The sequence below is a fragment of the Pipistrellus hanaki genome (assembly GCF_964339955.1).
Source record: "Pipistrellus hanaki genome assembly, chromosome: 8".
NCBI classification, from domain to species: domain Eukaryota; kingdom Metazoa; phylum Chordata; class Mammalia; order Chiroptera; family Vespertilionidae; genus Pipistrellus; species Pipistrellus hanaki.
This window is the reverse complement of record NC_140510.1, coordinates 53,530,642-53,552,380: the sequence shown is the minus strand read 5'-3', so window position 1 is coordinate 53,552,380 and position 21,739 is coordinate 53,530,642. Positions and strand designations below refer to the sequence as shown.

At 34.1% G+C, this 21,739-nt stretch overlaps 1 protein-coding gene across 2 annotated transcripts in view; it reads left to right on the top strand.

The window, feature by feature from the left end:
• Positions 1-21,739, top strand: part of NCKAP1 (NCK associated protein 1) — a 92,464-nt gene that overhangs the window by 58,116 nt on the left and 12,609 nt on the right. For both annotated transcript variants that reach the window (XM_084892579.1, XM_084892580.1), the window contains 9 exons: positions 4,627-4,772; positions 6,990-7,122; positions 8,766-8,885; positions 9,450-9,589; positions 10,394-10,525; positions 13,073-13,291; positions 13,490-13,620; positions 13,901-13,998; positions 20,031-20,124. In XM_084892579.1, the coding sequence (XP_084748705.1) occupies positions 4,627-4,772; positions 6,990-7,122; positions 8,766-8,885; positions 9,450-9,589; positions 10,394-10,525; positions 13,073-13,291; positions 13,490-13,620; positions 13,901-13,998; positions 20,031-20,124 (1,213 nt within the window). The remainder of the gene's footprint in view (positions 1-4,626; positions 4,773-6,989; positions 7,123-8,765; positions 8,886-9,449; positions 9,590-10,393; positions 10,526-13,072; positions 13,292-13,489; positions 13,621-13,900; positions 13,999-20,030; positions 20,125-21,739) is intronic.

Genomic DNA, 21,739 nt, shown 5'->3' with positions numbered 1-21,739 from the left:
GTCTTTGTCATTAATACCCATCTCTGCCATTGTAGTGTGTGAGCACCTGTAGACAATAACAAACGGGTGTAGTGGCATTCCAATAAAACTTCATAAAAACAAGCAACTGGCTCACAGGCCATAGTTTATTATTTCCTGATCTGTTGTCTAAAGCTTCATTTTTCTGAAATGCAGAAATAAATACTAATAAAGTATTGGACTTTAAATATTTTCATTTAATATATAACTCTCACATAAATAGTTTTTGAGGGCTTTTAAAATTCAAGCCTAAAATCTTTGTATGTATGTGGATTTAATGGTAGAATTTAATTGCCCTCTAAACATTTCTAGTAATTATGGGGAAATGGTGGCCCAGTGTTTCTAATAACCTCATATTTTAAAAACATGTATATGAGTCTGTTATTATAAAAAGTCAAAGTATTCAGAGGTAAAGTAGAAAATGAAAGTTTGCACTTTTCCCAGTCTCATTCCCCAGCAATACTCACTTTTAATAATGTCATATCTTTTTAGGCATCCAAACATGTAAATGGGATTATATTGTATATTTTGTTCTGCGACTTAAAGAATAAAATTTTTATTTGTTTAATTAAAACATGGAAATATAAGCAGTATGTGTTTGTGGAAGACATTTTAAATGACTATAGTTTCAGGAAGGGCTGGGTACCTAGAAGAGCATACTTTTCTGGCAGTCTGTTTAGTTCCCTGAGGTGCTTTTGCTTTTCTTAGGTTCTTTCCAACCTCAAAATACATAGGCACTTTTCTCTCTCTTGTTCTGTGTTCTGTGGCAGCATATTCTTAGAAACGGTTTTATAAATGAGGCCACACGTATTAAGTAATTTGCCCAAGGTTATAGAACTGGTTGGTGGGAGATCAGGAAGAACACTTGAAATACCACTCTCCCAAAATATTACATGTGAATATGTTACAGGTTATTTTCTTTCCTATTAAATATATTTTTAGTTTTTTAAGTTTTTATTGAATTTATTGGGTAGACATTATACAGCTTTCAGGTGTACAATTCTAGAATACATTAATCATCAATCATTGTATTGTGTGTTCACCACCCCAAGTCAAGTCTCCTTCCATCACTATTTTCTACCTATTAAAAATAAAGTTTAGAAATTAACATTTTTTTTTAATCCTCACCTGAGGATATTTTCCATTGATTTTTTTAAAGAGAGTGGAGGAGAGAGGGAAAGACAGAGAGAAACACATTGATTGGTTGCCTTCTGCACGAGCCCCAACCAGGGCCCAGGCCAGGGTGGAGCCTGAACCCAAGGTTCGTGCCCTTGTCCAGAATTGAACCCGGGACCCTTTGCTACACAGGCCGATGCTCTATCCACTGAGTCAAATTGGCCAGGGCAGAAATGAACATTTCTTAAGGAGTCAAAGAGGGGGGAATAGGAGATAACTGCAATACTATTAATAATGAAAAATACATTTAAAAAAGGGACATTTCTTTGTTTTTCAAAAGTTCTGAAACAATACAGCAGTAAAGCTTATAACATGAAAATAGTAGAATTGCTCAGCTAAAGGATATACACAGTAAACATTTTTAAAGTCATTGTCATAGCTTGAACAGTTAGTTTCCTGCCTTCAGTTTATGAGAATACCTAGAAACATTTGGATTCAGAAAAATTTGGAGATTTAGATGCATTTTATTTATTTTTTAAAAGATTTATATTGCCCGGCTGGCATGGCTTAGTGATTGAGTGTCGAGCTATGAGCGTCACAGTTCGATTCCTGGTCAGAGCATATGCTTAGGGTTGTGGGCTCGCTCCCCAGTGTGGAGCATGCAGGAAGCAACCCATCAATGGTTCTCATCATTGATGTTTCTATCTCTCTCTCCCTACCCCTCCATTTCTATTTTTATTGATTTTTAGAGAGAGAAAGGAAGGGAGAGGGAAAGAGAAAGAGAAACATTGATATGAGAGCAGACCATTGATTGGCAGCCTCCTACATGCCCTTCCACTCAGGGACTGAGCCTGAAACCTGGATATGTGCCTGACCAGGAATCAAACCTGCAACCTTTAGTGCATGGAAGGATATCCAGCCAATTGAGCCATACCAGCCAGGGTTAGATGCATTTTAAATTTTCCTTATTAAATACTTCCAAGATTATTAAACTTACCCATTTTGAATGAGTCACTTGAGAATTTTAGCTTTATTCAGTATATTAGAATATAGAACATTTGAGTGACCATTAAGAATGTAGAAGTTTATGTCCCTGTGTACGATTTTATTTTTATACTAGTGGCCCCGTGCACAAATTTATGCATGGGTGGGGTCCCTTGGCCTGGCTGGCGATCAGGGCTGGCGGCGGGGGGAAGGGACTGGTAAGTTGGCTGGCTGGGAGGAGGGACCACGGGAGGTTGGCTGTGGGAATGCACTGACCACTAGAGGGCAGTTTCTGTGTTGAGCGTCTGCCTCCTGGTGGTCAGTGCGCATCATAGCAACCAGTTGACCAGTCGTAATGGTTGCTTAGGCTTTTATATATAGTGGCTAGAGGCCCGGTGCATGAAATTCATGCACAGAAGTGGTGTGTGTGTGTGTCCGCAGCCCGGCCTGTGCCCTCTTGCAATCCAGGACCCCTGACCGGCCATCAGGGCCTATTGGGACTTTCCTTCCCCTGGCTGCCAGCAGCTGGGCCCACCCCCACTACAGCCACTGTTTACCATCTCTGTGGTGCTGCCTCCCTCTTCCCCTGCCACTGATCACCTCCCTCTGTGGGCGACAAGCATGGGGTACAATTGCTTGGCTGGCCTGGGCCTCACTCTGTGGGGCGATTAATTGCAGGGCCTCCAGATCAATCACCCCATAGAGCGAGGCCCTGCCCACCTGTCCGGGGCTCTGCGATCGATAGCAGCTCCCCCCTGCCCCCCCCCCGCACCCAGTCAATTGCCCCGCTGGCCCCTCCTTCTGCAGGATGATAGTGGGATGATGGTGGGGCCCCTTGACCAGTTCCATCGCACCCACCTTGGCTAGCCTGGCGCCAGTGCATGTCATAGCGTGATCTTCTGGATGGTCTTTCAGATAGTCTTTCTGCTGTTCGGTCTATTTGCGTATTATGCTTTTATTATTATAGATAGATTTTTAAGATATGTATAAGTACATTACCTGCTATCTGATTCTTTCTTGTATTCCATAGTTGCCTGTATTCTTTTCCTAGAGCTGCCATAACAAAGAACCACAAACTGAGTGACTTAAACAACAAAAATTAACTGTCTCATAGTTCTGGAGGCCAGAAATCTGAACTCAGGGTTAATTTCTTCTAAGGAATGTGAGGGAGAATCTGTTTTGTGCCTTTTTCCTAGACTCTGGTGATTTGCTAGCTATCTTTGGTATTCCTTGGCTTATATATATATTACTCTAATGGCATTTTTCCTGTTTCTCCTTATATAGTTTTCTTTATGTGCATATGTATCTGGTCCAAATTTCTTATTTTGATAAGGACAACAGTCATGGTGGAATTAGTCCTTCTCTAATGACTTCATTTTAACTTCATTACCTCTGTAAGGACTCAGTTTCCAAATTAAGGTCACACTTTGAGGTACTGGGGAATATGAGTTCAGCATACATTTTTTGGGGACATATTTCAACCTGTAACATTGCTCTTAACCATAATTGGGACATACAGTCACTCAGCCCCTTTCTGCTGCATAATAGACTCATTTTTTAGTGAGCATTTTATTTATACCAGGGAGGGGAAAAATGGGACATACAACTAAGCCAGAGAAGTCTTGTATAGTCAAAGAGGGCAAAAGTGCAGATGGGAGGTAGTATTCAGAATCTAGGTGGTTTGTATAGATCAGCAATTTTCAACCTTTTTCATCTCATGGCACACATAAACTAACTTCTAAAGTTCTGTGGCACACCAAAAAATATTTCTTGCTGATCTGACAAAAAATATAGGTATAATTTTGATTCATTCACACTAGATGGCTATTGTGTTGGCTTTAGTCATTAAAAAACCCCACTTTTGCCGAAACCAGTTTGGCTCAGTGGTAGAGCGTTGGTCTGTGGACTGAAAGGTCCCAGGTTCGATTCCGGTCAAGGGCATGTACATTGGTTGTGGGCACATCCACGGTAGGGGGTGTGCAAGAGACAGTTGGTCCATGTTTCTCTCTCATCGATGTTTCTAGCTCTCTATCCCTCTCTCCTCCTCTCTGTAACAAATAAATAAAAAATATATTTAAAAAAAACAAAAAAACCCACTTTTTTGACATCCTAAGGGAAAGGAGGAGTTCAGTGCCCCGGACCTAAATAGTTATTGCATGTTTTAAACATTCATGTGGCACACTGGTTGAAAATTGCTAGTATAGACGAAAGCTTTCAAGTTGAAATTGCTAGTAATGGCTTATAGAGAAAGTAACCTTTTACCCAGACATTGAAAGATTATTAGAATTTGAACAGGAAACTGGCTTACATAGGAAAAGGGCAAACACTGAGGAAAGGGCAAATTTAGAGACTTTTTTAGTTGTAAAATATGACTACAAAAGGAGCAGATCTTTACAAGCTGATGGTACTTCAATAGTGGGTGTGTTTTTTTCCTACCTGTAGAATTACAAGGCTAACTTCATTGATCTGTACTTTAAACTACTTTTGTTTTTTGCTGTACTTTTACAGGCATATACTAGTGTCTCTAAGGCTTCGCTTAGCCTTGCAGATCATAGAGAACTTGGAAAGATGATGAATACGATAATTTTTCATACAAAAATGGTGGATTCCTTGGTGGAAATGTTGGTGGAAACATCAGATCTCTCCATATTTTGGTATGTTATGATTATCCTTAGATCAGAATTTAAGATTTTTTTAGTATCCAAAGGTATCTCTTGATTTTTAAAAAATATTAATATAATTTTTAAGACAGTTCAGTAATAATAAATTTTAAAAATATCCTCATTGGATATCCATTGATTTTTAGATAGTGGAAGGGAGAGGGAGAGACAGAGAGAGAAACATTGATGTGAGAGAGACACATTGATTGGTTGCCTCCTGCATGTGCTCTGACGAACTAGGGCATAAGAATAAAGGGAATAGTGGATAACTTGCTAACAAAAAGAAGTTTACTGCCCTGGCTGATTTTGCTCAGTGAATAGAGCATCGGTTGTGGACTAAAGTGTCCCAGGTTGGATTCCGATCAAGGCACATGACTGGATCCCTAGTAGGGGACATACGGAAGGCAGCTGATCAATGATTAATGATTCTCTCTCATCATTGATGTTTCTATCTCTCCCTCTCCCTTCTTCTCTGAAATCAATAAAAAAAAAATATATATATATATATATATATATATATATATATATATATATATATATATATATATTTTTAAATTTACCAATTTGGGATTTTATGTTTATTTTTATTTTTCCCCCGCCCCCCCCCCCCTATGTTTATTTTTAATTTTCTATTAAGAACAGCTCTTCTGGTGTGAATTTTTTACACTTTTTTTGAGGAGGTGAAAACAGTCACTTCAAATTTGATGTAAGGCTCTCCCTCTTTCATTAGATTAAGAAAAAAAGTGTAGATTAGTGTTAAATAGAGCAAATGTTGGAAGTAAAATACCAATTAATCTCACTCTATAGTATTAAATTAGACATTAATGTTGTGATGATATGGTGACCATTCCCTGAATTGTGTTCCATTCTCCTTTTATCAGAGCCTCTTTAGTTATAAATTTGACTAAGTATACTGTTTAAGTTTTGTCCCTTTCTTTTTCCCCTCATTAAGTGGTCCTTAAAGGAAAATCATGTTTTATTTCCATTGTGTCTAACATAGTAGGTACTTAATGAATATTTGAATGAATATATGAATTTGATCATGAAGCTAGGATTCAAACTCAAGTATTTGGCTCCAAAGCTATATAATATCAACTCTATTTCTGCTTATGGCCATTATTCCTTTAGGGAAGTTTGTTGGAATAACCTAGTATGTCCCTTTATTTCTAAAATGCTGAGATAATCCCAGTGGGTAATGATAGTAGTTGCTATATATTGAATAGCTTATCATTATAAAAAGCTTTTTATTGCTTTTATTTTGGAAAATAACTCGGTTATGCCATTTTTGGTAGTTTGTTAGGGTGGCTTTAATTAGCAGTATTGCAGAGGAAATCCAGGGAAGGTATCAGGAGTCTCTTAAAGAACTAAAAAAAAAAACAAAACCAAAAAACTGGTATATCATGTGTAAAATTTACAAAAATTTTCAAGGTTATTTGGAAATGTATATTATTGTCTGTCCCAAAGGTTTCCTTGAGAAGAAAATGGAATGCCCGGTGCATGGATTCCTGGGGTCCCTTGGCCTGGCCTGTGCCTTCGCAATCTGGGACTCCTCAGGGGATGTTGGAGAGCCAGTTTTGGCTTGATACCGACAGGCTAGGCCAAGGAACCCCACCGATGTGCAAATCTACAATATGAACTGGGACTCTAGTATGCACATAAGATCTTTGGTTAATCTCTTTCTGCCCTCCCTTCTCCCCGCTTCCCTCTGAGATTCACTAGTCTGTTCCATGTTTCCATGCCTGTGGTTTCCACTCCTGCATTGAGCGTCTGCCCCCTGGTGGTCAGTGCACGTCATAGCTACTGGATGGTTGGCTGGTTGCTTAGGCTTTTATATATTTATATATATGTGTGTGTGTGTGTGTGTGTGTGTGTGTGTGTGTGTGTGTGTGTATATATATATATGTTGATAGATATAGATATTTTTCAGCTACAGAAAAGTTCCTATTTTAAAAGAAAGATATAACAATTAGAAAGTCATATATTCATATAATCTAGGTATGGCTTATTTTCTGTTTAGGTTTTTTTAAATTTGTAATATATTATACAAATAATATTTTTATTACTCTGGAGTGATTATCAGTGTGTAAGAGATACTCTTTGGAAAAATAATTATTCTCTTAAGGGAATAATGCTACCAATGGGAACTCATTCATTTGAATTAAATTAACTGTAAGGTACTGATTCTAATTTTTAATTTGTTTTCTTATATAGTTTTTATAGTCGTGCTTTTGAGAAGATGTTTCAACAGTGTTTGGAGTTACCCTCTCAGTCAAGATACTCAATTGCATTTCCACTACTTTGCACTCATTTTATGAGTTGCACACATGAACTGTGTCCAGAAGAGGTAATTTCAGGGTACTACTCTGATTTATATGGTATGCAGATAAACTAAACCAAACATGTAGCTGACCAAATGCTCACAAAGTAATGGATACCTAATTTAGCTTTCCATCTAATGCATCTGTATATAGAATCAGAGAATACTTGAATAGGTATTTTATGTAGATATAATAGATATTTTATTAGATATACAATATAAGTATTTATAAGTATATATCATAAGGTCACTAGAAATTACCTTTATTAAAGTAAATGGTAGGTCAGGTATTAATATGTATGGTAAAAATATATACAGTAATTGATTTTGTATGCTTACTCTCCTTCTTAGGTTACATTGGAAAGACTTGAAAATTAAAAAAAATATTTATCTTTATTGATTTCAGAGAGGGAGAAGGAGAGAGAAATAGAAACACCATTGATGAGAGAGAATCATTGATCCGCTGCTTCCTGTATGTCCCACACTGGAGATCAAGCCTGCAATTGGGCATGTGCCCACTGTCATGCTGGTCAAGCAAAACTTGCAAATTGAATGCGCAGATTAGTGACTAAACATAAACATATCGAAGATGAATTTTACTGACTTACCAATACAATGGATATAAAATCTAGATTTGCTGGTATTTATAAGACATGCATGCTGGCATGCGGGCACACAGAATTATTGAATAATTGAACTAATTAGCAGTTTTATCGATGCCAAGTATTTATCAAAAATGTACTCAGGCCGAGACCAGTTTGGCTCAATGGATAGAGCGTCGGCTTGGGGACTGAAGGGTCCCGGGTTCGATTCTGGTCAAGTGCATGTACCTTGGTTGCAGGCATATCCCCAGTAGGGGGTGTGCAAGAGGCAGCTGATCGATGACTCTCATCGATGTTTCGAACTCTCTCTCTCCCTTCCTCTCTGTGCAAAATCAATAAAATGTATTTTTTAAAAATGTACTCAGTATTTTTGATAGATACTGATGTTCCTTCTAATGTTTAAGGAACAAATATCACTTTTTAAATGTAGTAATAATATATATTAAGATTAAATAGTATATTTATGTATAATTTACTAGGAATTAATATTGAGTCCCTTAAAACTTTAGAACTTGTAGAAGAGAAACTTACAGATAGTAGTAGCATTATTAATATTTTTAAGCATTAGGTAACATCTGTTGCAGGATTCTGTTGGAATGAGATAGAGATTAGCCTGCAGGAGTTTGTTAGGGAGTGCTTTTAGGATTAATAACTGTGAGGATGTTACTACCCAATTTTAATAGATTTATAGTTTCTAGATTTAATAGGTTTCCCCCAAGTCAGAATTTGCTTAAACAGGGTTATAACTATTTATAATTTGAAATCTCTCCTTATGTAAGTGTATTTTGCTTGTACATCCTCTTTAAAGTTTTAAAGGAAATTTAAATAAAATACATTTTAAGGTATCATGATAGATTTAGGAACAGTTATTTTGCATGTCTCAGTATTTTACATTCTTTTATATTATCTTACATTTATTCTAGCAGCACAAAAGTAATGTATGTAATAATCTCTGACCCCCACTCCTTAATGTAGAATAGACTTTAATCTTATTTTCTGTGTTTATTTAAAAAGTGCTTTATCTCAAACTACTTATTGATAATTATTATTATTATTCTGCTTTAACAGCGACATCATATTGGAGATCGAAGTCTTTCCTTATGTAACATGTTTCTGGATGAAATGGCTAAACAAGCTCGAAATCTTATCACTGATATTTGCACAGAACAGTGTACTCTTAGTGACCAGGTAATAATTTAAATGTTTTCTTACAGATAGGAAATTTGTATATGAAAGCAAGAAAATGATCTGTTGGACACTTTGTTTACTGTTTATTAATATATTTTTATTTTCTTATTTTCAGACTCTTACTAAATCTTATTACCTCTTGTGAAGCTCCATTGTTAGATAGTTTTTGAAACCTCTAGGTTGGCATTTAAGTCCCTTCATGATAGTTTAAACTTCTCTGTCCTGTGTGCACTTAGGCTTCATCACCTAGCAATTCTCACTAGATTCTGAACACATTCTGTCCTAACATAGTTTTGTTCTTTGTAGGCCATTTATCCTTTAAACTGCAGTCCTCTTATAACTTTCTCTATGAAGTCTGTCTTCACAGAATATTTACCTATTTCTGTTTTCCACTAAGCTTAGACTCCCTGAGCTAGGTAAATTCTACTTTTTATTTATACCTCTGTTCTTACTGCTAGCAGGATATTTCTTACATATACTGGATTCAGTTAAGGTTTATTTGAATTATTAATGTGTTTTCAAAGTAATTGGTATAATGTAATATTTTATTCTTTTTAAATTTAGTTGCTGCCCAAGCATTGTGCCAAAACCATTAGTCAGGCAGTGAATAAGAAGTCAAAAAAACAAACTGGTAAAAAAGGGGAACCTGAAAGGGAAAAACCTGGAGTTGAGAGCATGAGGAAAAACAGGCTGGTAGTGACCAAGTAAGCCATCTACTTTTATTAATTTTTTTTGCTACAGTTTATTTTTTCAGTTTACTTTTGTATGGCGTTAGTATTGATGAAATGCTAGTAATTGTAAATTCTCCACTTCCCAGTCATTAATTTTTTTCACCTTTGTGAACTTGTTTAACCATTAAGTGCTTATTTCATCTAAAAATGCAGATTTTGGAGTTTTGAAGAAAACAGATGATAATTGTCTTGTCTTTAAATACAGAATACTAAAGACCAGGAATCTAACTAAAAATTTAGGAGTGCACTTTTATTTTCATTGTATTTAAAATAAGATATTTGAGACTTTATTTTGGCATATGGTGTGTATGGCTGATACCATTATTTTAAATGGATATATCAGAATAGGTAGCATTTTAGAGCTGTTTGCTTACCTGGAGAGGAGGTATAGGTGGGCAATAATGGGTGAATATTTTTTTGCTTAAAGTAAATTTATTATTTCTTGCTACGTACATTGAGCAAGTTATTTGTCATTTTGTAGACAACTTTCTTCCTCCACAACAGAAATTACAATAGAAATTCGAAATGATTATCTTTATGAATGTGGAATAAGCTCATTTTTGTGTATTAAGTCATTATCATCTGAAGATAGAAATGAATGTTGCTTATCTTCATAAAATTGTTCTCATGTGTTAAAAAATTTTGAACTTTCTTTAAGAGAGAAATTGAATTCTATAATTATTATCCCCAAATAAGATCTCATGTTTATAAAATTAATTTGTGTTGTTATGATAAAATGTTGAACATTTTGTTTACTGTTATTTAATATTTTTTCAGCCTTGATAAATTGCACACTGCACTTTCTGAGTTGTGTTTCTCTATAAATTATGTACCAAACATGGTGGTTTGGGAACATACCTTTACCCCACGAGAATATTTGACTTCTCACCTGGAAATCCGCTTTACTAAGTAAGAAAGAACATTAACTATTTTTGCTTGTTTGTTCATTTAATGAGTTTGTTATATTTATTCTTTACATCGACACAGTATTTTCTTTTATGAGAAAAAGCATTAGTAGAATTAGTAGAATAATTATTTGGGAAGTATGAAAATACTGAACTGGGAATTATGTAAATTACTCAGATTCTTATCCCATACTTGCTGTTATTAACCAGTTGTAACATTAGACAAGCCATTTTATTTCAGTGAGCCTTAGTTGTCTTATAAGTAAAATGAGAAAACTGGAGCTAATCAGTATTTTTCAACTGTCAGGTGGCATCCCCTGGGGTCATGAAATCAGATTAGAAGGTTGTAATAAATATATATTTTTAATATATTTTATTGATTTTTTACATAGTGGAAGGGAGAAGAATAGAGAGTTAGAAACATTGATGAGAGTGAAACATCCATCAGCTGCCTCCTGTACACACCCCACTGGGTATGTGCCTGCAACCAAAGTATATGCCCTTGACTAGAATCGAATCTGGGACCCTTGAGTCCACAGGCCAATGCTCTATCCACTGAGCCAAACTGGTTAGGGCTGTAATAAATATTTAAAGAAAGAAGAGGAAGAAGGAAAGGAAAGAAAGAAGTAGAAAAAAATTAGTGCATTGAATGTAGTAAGTATAAATTCTGTGTCATGACACTTCAGTTATGTATGTACACATGTGTGTACTGAGCTGTGATGCTGGATACATACCTTACAAGGGGTCAAATTTAAATGTTCAAAAACCTCAGGACTAGATGAATTCAATACTATTCTGGATTCAGATGTGTGCTGTTATGCCAATAGATCTAAAATCTTGAGGCACTTAGTTCTAATTATAGTTTTATACGTTATATATAATGTTTCTTGAAATGATAATGCATGAGATAAATCAGAAATCTTTCAACTTGATATTGTTTCTTAATCCATTTTGTAAAGTTACAAATTTATTAAAATATTGATTGATTGATTGGATAAGTTTGTCTTGAAGGCCTTAAAGCAATTTATAAAACAAAATTTTGCCAAAGATTTTTCAAAATTTTGTAGTAATTAACAAATAGTCTTTGTACCTTTTGTTTAACATTGTATTAAGTACTATGAGTACTAATGAAACATAAAGCTTAGAGCTATAGTTGGTGAGATTTCTATGATTATGGAATCAAATAGAATATATACGTGGACTCTAAATTAAATGTTAAGTAATCAGTTGACTAGAGAAGGGTTTGGTCTGGAACAAAGACTGTCTTTTGCTGGCTTTAGTAATGCAGGCATTCTGATGGTAAAACTCAGAATGCTCTAGTATTTAAGACAAAGGGAAATTATGCCCTTTGGTATTTATTATTCTTAACTACCAAGGTGGCTAGAGTGGTGGGTGAAAGGTAGGATTCAGTTTACAGCTCCCATGTTTTCCTTCTGTAAATATGTAGTCTGGTCTATTAATCCACAGAGAAGAAGTAGATACTCTTTTTACCAAACATCTATCTCCTTAGTGGTCAAGATCAAACCAAGGCTGTAAACTTGTTGACGTAGGAAAGGATTTTTATGCCACCGCATATAGCTTGATTAGTTGATGATTTTAGTTGAACACTTCACTTGAGCACAATCTTAGGACTTAGGGGCCATATTGCAAGGATAGCATTTTTATCTTGAGTTAATCTCCTTGGACTTTTAATAGCATTGAGGTTTGTCTATTATTCTTCCTTACAAATACAGGTTAAGAACTTGACAAATCTAATACTTAGTGATTTTTAATGAAGGTGAAATAGGGGTGGCCAATGTAGGAAAAGATCATTTAGGAAAGAAAGTATTTTCAAAATTTGTCTTTCCTTTTAGATTTATGCAGAGTCTTGGGATATAAACTAAATTGAACTGTGTTTATGTGCTACAAGTAATTAAAGAACAATGAAATTTTCTGTTTGTTGCCTTGTTTTGACTATAGCACATTTTGTTAAGAGGCAGCACTAAGTTAGACAGAAATGGTGCCAAACCTTACATCCACCAATTTCAAACAAAGTGACCTTGGTCAGTTCTGAACCTTAGAGTGTGTGTGTGTGTGTGTGTGTGTGTGTGTGTGTGTGTGTGGTGTTTTTTTTTTTTTAATCTGTGAAATGGTAGTAATAATAACTGCATAGTAGGGTTGTTAAATATTAAAGCTACTGGTGATATGTATAAAACTTAAAAAAAACTAGTGGCACATAATGCCAAATGAATTCAAGCTATGAAAAATAGTCCACTGTACTTGCTATAATGTATTATGTCAAAGGGATTTATCCTTAAATCATTTTATTACTGATGTCTTTAGAATTTTTAAATCATTTCATTACCATTTCATTGTAGTTTTTAGGTAGTCATTGTTTGTTTAGATTGTTTCTTTGGAAGATGATAGTAATTTCATGGTTTTGTAACAAATTGTATTTAAAATTTTATTGCTTATTTGATATTAAAGATTAGTAGGTTGAATGGCCTATATTTATAAATGCAAAAGTCAGAACTCTTTTCTTCTTATTGTTGTTGTTTTTTCTTTACCTCAGGTCAATTGTTGGAATGACTATGTATAATCAAGCCACACAAGAAATTGCAAAACCATCAGAGCTTTTAACAAGTGTAAGAGCATATATGACTGTACTGCAGTCGATAGAAAACTATGTGCAAATAGATATTACAAGAGTATTTAATAATGTTCTTCTTCAGCAAACACAACATTTAGACAGTCATGGAGAGCCAACCATTACAAGTTTATACACAAATTGGTAAGGAACGCATTTGAAAATTTGGATTGATACATACAATGTTTCCTTGTAATGAACTACTTGGGAAAATTATTTTTTTTTATGGAAAAATTCTCATTCATATTATCAGCCAACTTAAAATTATATTCAGGAATATATGGCATAATACATTTTGAATTAAATAGTTCCTCCTGGTTATAAATTTACTTTTCTTCTTAGGTATTTGGAAACTTTATTAAGACAAGTCAGCAATGGTCATATAGCTTATTTCCCTGCAATGAAAGCTTTTGTGAACTTACCTACAGAAAATGAATTAACATTCAATGCAGAGGAGTATTCTGACATATCAGGTGAATAATACTTGTTTTATTCACATGTTTTAGAGAATGAAGAAACCTTGATTCTTTTTGGCTTTTGATTCTATTATGACTATTTTCATTCAGTTATATACAAAGTCGTACATTATATTTCAAACTTACTTTTGCATTTGTGTTTTTTTGTTTGTTTTTTTACTCTAGAGACTTCTCAGGTGTAATTTGCTTCTATACTGTAATGTCTCAATTTGTTAATGTTTATTTTCTTAAAGTATTTGCTTTGTCAAAGTATAAAAGTAATTGCATTTCCTTTCAGAAATGAGGTCATTATCAGAACTGCTAGGCCCATATGGTATGAAGTTCCTAAGTGAAAGCCTTATGTGGCATATTTCATCACAAGTTGCTGAACTTAAGGTAATGTAGTCTTTATTAATTTTAGCTTATAAACACAAATTCCAAAAAAACATTTCAAGAAAATGAGCAGCAAGCCTAGAATGTTAATTTCTTTAACCTGACATGAAAGTTCTCGTATGTAAATGAAATTATAGCATTAGCATGTCTTTTTTTTTTTTTTTTTTTTTTTAAGGTCTTGAAGTACCTTTTAAAAATATATTTTTATTGATTTCAGAGAGGAAGGGAGAGGGAGAGAGAGATCGAAACATCAGAGAGATAGAAACATCAGTGATTGGCTGCCTCCTACATGCCCTACACTGGGAATCGAGCCCGAAACCTGGGCATATGCCCTGACTGGGAATTGAACTGTGACCTCTTGGTTCATAGGTCAATACTCAACCATTGAGCCACGCCAGTGGGGCCTAGCATGGTCTTTTAATAGCATCTTTGTTTTGTTCTGTTTTACAAATAGTAATCTGATTTACTGAAAATTGAGCAAACCTATAGGATAATTCAGTTCCTGCAAGGTTGATAACTATTTTGCTGAGTGAATAAAATAGATGGCAAGAGTCAGTGTGACTAAAAAGGAGGCAATATTACCCCGTAGTTAAAGACTCAAGCTTTCAAGTCTGGCTATCCTGGAATTCATCCTGTTAATTGTGCGCTTTGACTTTGGGCAAAGTTTAAACATACAATTATATGAGCTAATTATATGAGCTAATTAATACATGTCAATTGCTTGATTACTTAGCATGCTGCCTGACACACAATAAGTACTGAATAAATATTATTTTGGTATTCATCATGTCATTATTTTCTCATTGTTATTTTTTAAAAGAATGTTTTACAATTCTTATATAGAAGTCAGCTTTTAGATACTTTATAATGTGGGTTTTAAATACACAGACTTTATACTATGTTTTTAAACATACAAACATTGCAATGCAAATTTCATTTTTTTACAAGCAATATTTCTCATTTATTAGACTCATTCCCTTGTAAATACATTATCTCTCTTCTATTTTGTTCTCGGGTAACAAATATCTAATTTTCAGTTTACTTTATGTTCCTTTTAGTATGAGATAATAGAAGAATTGTGGCCCAGTAATTTTACTTTTGCCTATTATTTTCTATTTCAACTGTATAAATAGGTACTTTCAGAATTGTTAGCATTTTTAGTGATTCTTTGCCATTAAAGATAGTAGCTTGAGTATTGTGATGAAGTAATAAAAATTAGCCTATTTGGATCTTTCTATTATATATTCCTATCTGTGAGAGTTCAGAGACATCAATGTCCTTAACAGTCCTCGAGGCCTCTGTAGGACCCGGCCTGCACTTTTCCTGACCTTCTTTACTCCTCCAGCCTACTTGGCCTGCTTGTTGTGACACCTCAGATACTCTTCACAGAGATAATGCCTAAGATTGCCTTCTCATAACATTGCTGTGTTTTTCAAATGTCATATCAGAATATCCTTCCTTGACCACACTTTTAATCAGCTTAACAATAACCCACAACCTTCGGACCAACTAACCACACTTTTAAAAATAGCAATCATCACTTTTTATTCTCTTCGTCCAATTTTATGTGTATCTTACTTGGACCTCCCATATGTATTTGCTAATGCCAGTCTCACTAGAGTAAAACCTTTAATACTCCTAAAACCTTGGTGCTAAATTAGTTTTCAACACATTGTAAATGCTTGTTAAATATCTGTTGGATGCATAAATAAAAATATCTTTCTTTCTGACTCTTTGTTTTAGGACTTTTATAAACTTTAAACATACATATTATTTGCTTCTATAATTTGTTCTAGGACTTTTATAAACTTTAAACATACATATTATTAACTCCTTTAAATGATTGAAACTGGAATTATCCCCGTTTTACAAATTAGAAAAGTGAAAACAAGAAGGATTAACTTGTCCAGGCTCACATGCGTAAAGTGGAGAAACTAAAGTTTGAACTTATATAGTCTTATCTAGCTCTAGAGCTTTACCCTGGTACGGTGCTGCTGTACTGTCTTAGAAACGAAAGGGTCCTAAGCAGTCATCTAACCCACCCTATCTGAGGCAGGAACATATATTACGTTTTCCTAGCTGAATGTTCTGGTCTTTTTGAAAATGAAAAAGCCTGGTCAATCACAATATCTAAATAGTAATTAAAATTATTTTTTATTTACTAATTTGAGAGAGAGAGAAAAATAACAGCAACATTTGTGCTTTCATTGATTGATTCTTGTATGTGCCCTGACTGGGATTGAACGTGCAAACTTGGTGTATGGTTAATACGCTCTCGAGTTACCTGGCTAGGGCTAAATAGTAATTTTTGATTGGTCCTTATTCTTACATCAAGAGGCAGAGACTGCCCTAACCGGTTTGGCTCAATGGATAGAGCATTAGCTTGCAGACTGAAAGAACCTAGGTTTGATTCTGATCAAGGGCATGTACCTTGGTTGTGGGCACATCCCCAGTAGAGAGTGTGCAAGAGGCTGCTGATCGATGTTTCTAACTCTCTTTTCCTCTCTGTAAAAAATCAATAAAATACATTTTAAAAAAAAAGAGGCAGAGACTACCTTTGACAGAATCACAGTTCACATGTTTAAAACTTTTGTTGTGAGTGATGCACACCTGCCCACCCGCCCTCCGCTACTTGTGCCACTTCTGCAGCATCAGCATATTCCAGCAGGGCCATCCACCAGGCTGACATGCTATGGGCCTTTTCATTCTGGGTTGTCTCCTGACAAAATTGCTGGAGAGATTGAGAGAGAGAGAGAATTCTCTATATTTAACCAGCACTTCCAAACTACTTTACATACTTATTTGAGCATTTAAAAAAAAAAAAAATATATATATATATATATATATATATATATATATATATATATATATATATATATATTATTATTATTTATTTATTTATTTATTTATTTTTCAGAGAGGAAGGGAGAGGGATAGAGAGCTAGAAACATTGATGAGAGAAACATCGGTCAGCTGCCTCCTGCACACCTCCCACTGGGAATGTGCCCGCAACCAAGGTACATGCCCTTGACCGGAATCAAACCTGGGACCCTTCAATCCACAGGTTGACACTCTTGTCCACTGAGCCAAACTGGCTGGGGCATATTTGAGCATTTCTTTAGGAAAATTTTTGAAAATAGCTTAAAGGATATGAACATTTAGATTTTTTTTCTTAATATTATCAAATATCTCTCGGATGACATTGTAGCCCATACTTATATTAGAGTATGATTATACCTCTAATAGCATTTTAATCTGTTGGAATTGGTACATAAAATGTTTTTGAGGGAATTAAAATATTTAAAGATCATTCTATAATTTCTTAGCTTTTATTTTCTAAATTGACAAACTAAATATTACGTGTCTACATCTTCTTCATCTTATGGATGGCTTTAATTGTTGCAGCTGAGGACTTTTTTGTTTCAAACAGTAAAGTTGTGTGCCAATAAAAAAGGAGTGCTTTATATTTAATGGTTGTGAATAAATCATGTGTCAGACATAGTCAACACTATGCATGTGTACTTGTGGTAAAACATGTTTATTACTTTCTGGAGAAGAAAACAACCAGTCTTCTTTCTACTAAAATTCTTGGGCTGTTGTATTTGGAGTTGTGCCCGTCGAGTCAATTTATTCTTCCAACCTTGCCAAAAGAATTGTTTTGGCATTTTACAGATGAGTTCTTTTAGTTCTTCACGGAGCCCTAGTAGATTTTTTTTTTTTCTTCTAAATGAAGTAGGAAATTGAAATATGAATTGTGTCAATACTTTAACTTTTTAAAAAAATGTCTTTATTGATTAAGGTATTACATATGTGTCCTTATTCCCCCATTACCTCCCAAGGCCCTTTCTTTTTTTATAGAAAACCTTTTTTTCTTTTTAGTATTCTTGATTGCTTTCATGTGATTTGTCTCAGTTCCTTTTATAAACCATTTAGTTGGTAATTCCTAGTATTACTTCCAGTGTTCAGTTCATTCACCATTGATATTATCAATGGCTTTAAATATGTAAAGAATTAAATAGAGTAATGTGCTAACAAATGCTTTAGGTTAATGGCTTTAAAATAATTTCCCCCAGCTCATCAGCAGCAGCATTACCTTGGCACTTTTAAAAAATGCACCATTTTTGGTTCCATTTCATACCTGCTGAATCAGAACGTGTGGTGCTGGGACCCAGCAATATCTGTTTTAGTTAATAAAGTTCTCTAGATCATTCTGATATACACTGAAGATTGGGAACCATTTCTTTAGTGTTTAAAGGGATGGATTTTTAAATCAAACATATCTATATTCAGATTCCAATTTTGCCACTTAAAATCTTTGCCACTTTGGTCAAGTTATGTAACTTCTCTGAGCCTTAGTTCTCTCTGTTGTAAAATTAGAATATCCTCTCCCTCATTTGAGATTGTTTGTAAATTGCCTCATACAGGAGCTTAAAAATGATAACCGTATTTTTACTATTAAATATATACTATAATTTATTAATTCTATAATACAATTATCCTATATTTCTGAAATTGTGTGTATCTTATAGTCAGATAATTAGAAAACATTTAAGTTTAATTGGTAGAGTGGTTATTTTCTTCTTAGTGGCACATAAGGTAATGGTGAATTTAAAATTCAGTGGTGTCTTTGATTCACTGATGAGATATTTGTTTAAGGTGCATGAGCAGTGTCAGGGTTGGGCATTTAGTCTGAACATATATTGGTTGAATCAAGTTTTAGAATGAGACAAGTATGGTATTGGCCCCTGAAAGAGCAGGCATTCTAATTAGAGATTATAGGACTTGGATTTAGCAGATAAATGTGACTGAAGCAGAACATTTGGTGGGGAGCATAAAGAGAAATAATCTGAAGTAATATCAAGAAACCTAAACCAAATGCATATGAGTATAGGAAAAATGAGTTTTATAGATTTTCTGTATAGTTTTTCTTTTTCCCCTCAAATCAGATGTCATCAGCCCTTGGCTTGTAACAGAACCGCTATGGCACTTGAAATATGCTTGCCATATCTTTGCAGCTAGACCTGCTGAATTAAATATGCAGGGGTGAAGCCTGAGTATATGTATTTATAATTACATATATCCAAATCCAGGCTTCCTCTCTGCATATTTCAAATACATATATCTAAGCTTTCCAAATACATTTATCTGTTATTTTTCAAATTAATTACACTTGTCTTACGGTAGTTGTAAATTTTAAACCAAATTACTTTCCAGTGTTTCTTTTAAGCAAAATGTTCTTTTATGAGATTTTCTGGAATAGTTATCCTTCACTCCCTTCCCTTATTTATATCCCTTCTTTTTTTTCTATTCTCTTTCCTTTTCTCTCGATGGTCTTTGAAAGAGAAGGTACATAGTTGGCCCTTCCACTTGATAATTTGTGTTGGAAAATATTGGTTTATTATAATCTCCTTGAAGTGGTACCATACCCTAACAAGTTATTGTCCTTCTGATTTTGTATATCTAGCAATGAACTCTAGGCTATCTTTGGTCAGTTGTTGTTTTGGTGGAATTTATTGCTCTCTATATCCACTTCTGTGTCTGCTTTTTATTATTGATGCTTTTCTGTGTCTAAGGATAAGATAATCCTTTATCCTGCTACTTATCTTTATGGCTTTTTTCCTGGACTCCTCTTCCTGAATTTGCAAACGCAAGAAAACATTAAGCTTATGTAAATAATTTTAAGATTGCTTTATTAAAACAACAAAAATATAGCAGTGTTTCCCAAACTTCTCTCACGATGAGAATCACCTGGTGGAGTTGTTAAAATACAGATTCCTGAATCCCAACTAGGAAGTACTAAGTTAGTATACAATTTTACCTATATGTTCCCAAAAATTCTAGGTTAGCACTTCCTCGTTGGGATTCAGGAATCTGTATTTTAACAACTCCACCAGGTGATTCTCATCATGAGAGAAGTTTGGGAAACACTGGTATAGAACATCTGGATTTCCTGAATTGTATTTCCCACATGTTCTTATCTCATTAACACAAGGAGATCTCATGCCTGACCTGGGATCTTTCTTTCTTTTTTTTAGAAACTTGTGGTGGAGAATGTTGATGTGCTAACACAAATGAGGACCAGCTTTGACAAACCAGACCAGATGGCTGCACTCTTTAAAAGATTATCATGTGGGTAACTTCTAATACTTTTTAGAAGCATTAAGAAGACTAAAGTATTTAGCTTTTGCTTAAAATTTATAAACATAAATATAGTAATAAATTATGAATAAGTACTCTTTAGCTTATGAAGAGAACTAGAAAAATTTTAAATCAAAGGATCTTTGTAAGTATCTGTTTCACAATTTTTTTTACTGTATTCTTAGTACCCTGTGTCAAATACTTTTAATATGAACTGTTCATGAACCTGTTAAGTTGAATACAGTAAATCTATATTAATTTAGATTAAAGGAGAATTAACTTTTGAGTCTGTCACTTTCTAAAAATCAATTTGATTAAGGTACAGTTTACATATAATAAGATACACATGCTTCAGTGAACTGTGTGATGGATTGTGACAAATGCATTCATCTATGTAGTCACTATTGTAATCAAGACGTAAAACAGTCCCACCACCTCAGAGTCTCCTCTGTATAGTCAGTGATCATCCCAGCCCCCAATACAGAGAACTTACCTGATTTCTATCACTACAGATTAAATATGCTATTCCAGAATTTTATATAAACTAAGCCATACTCTTTCTGTGTCTGACGTTAGCATGTTTTTGAGATTTACCCATCTGTGTTAAGTGAGTCAGTAGTTTATTCCATTTTATTGCTAACTAGTAGTGGGAAAGACTAGAAAAAAATTTCATTACATGAAAATCTGAGCATATACCTTTAAAAAAAATCCATTTTAATGTATTTTTGACAGTTGACATTGAGTCTTTTGTGGGAGGTATATTGTGAAATAAGAGTGAATCTTAAAGTATGTTTAGCCCAATAACTATTTTAGATGAACTTGGATTAATTTTATTTTCACTTGCTTTTTATACTTGAACTTAAAGTTATAATTATAAATTACTTTAAAGTCATGCTTCTTTTGATTCATTTAAGACTTCCCAACATTAGAAAATTAGTGAAATTCTAAAAAAAAAAGTCTTTGCATTTGAGAAAACCAGAAAGTGTATTTTCCCAAATAAAAAGTAATCCTTAAGAAAATTTGAAAAAAGTAATCCATTCATGTGCTTTACTTACTTTGCCTTTGATATTTTTCTTTTAAATGTTTTACAACTATGTCAAATTTTATTAAGCTATCTTATCTTGCTTTTAAAATATAAACTTAGCATAAAATTACATAAAATTACACTGCAGTTTGCCTTGTAGAATAAATAGATCAGTGGTTGCCAGAACTATAAATAGAAAGCAATGAGGGGTTATTTTAGGTTGGGAACAGTTCATCATAGTGGTGATGATGTTGATAACACAAATATACACGTTAATTATTTTTCTAGAGCTGTATACCGAAAGGGGGAAAAAAGTCAGGTTTACTGTTTGATACTTAAAAAATGAAATTAAATAAAAGAAAAAAATGACTTGGTAACATTATAGGAAGAGGAGACTGAATACATTTTTAACAAGAAATTATTAAATATCTATTTGATCTCTTGTTTTACTATGTACTTGTATTTTCTAGTCTTTTTTTGTTTAACATTTTTGTATTTTTTATGTTTGCCTATTTAATAATACTCATTTGAACACCCAACTAGCCTTCACGCTAGTTAATATTCTGCTAATAAAGAGCATCT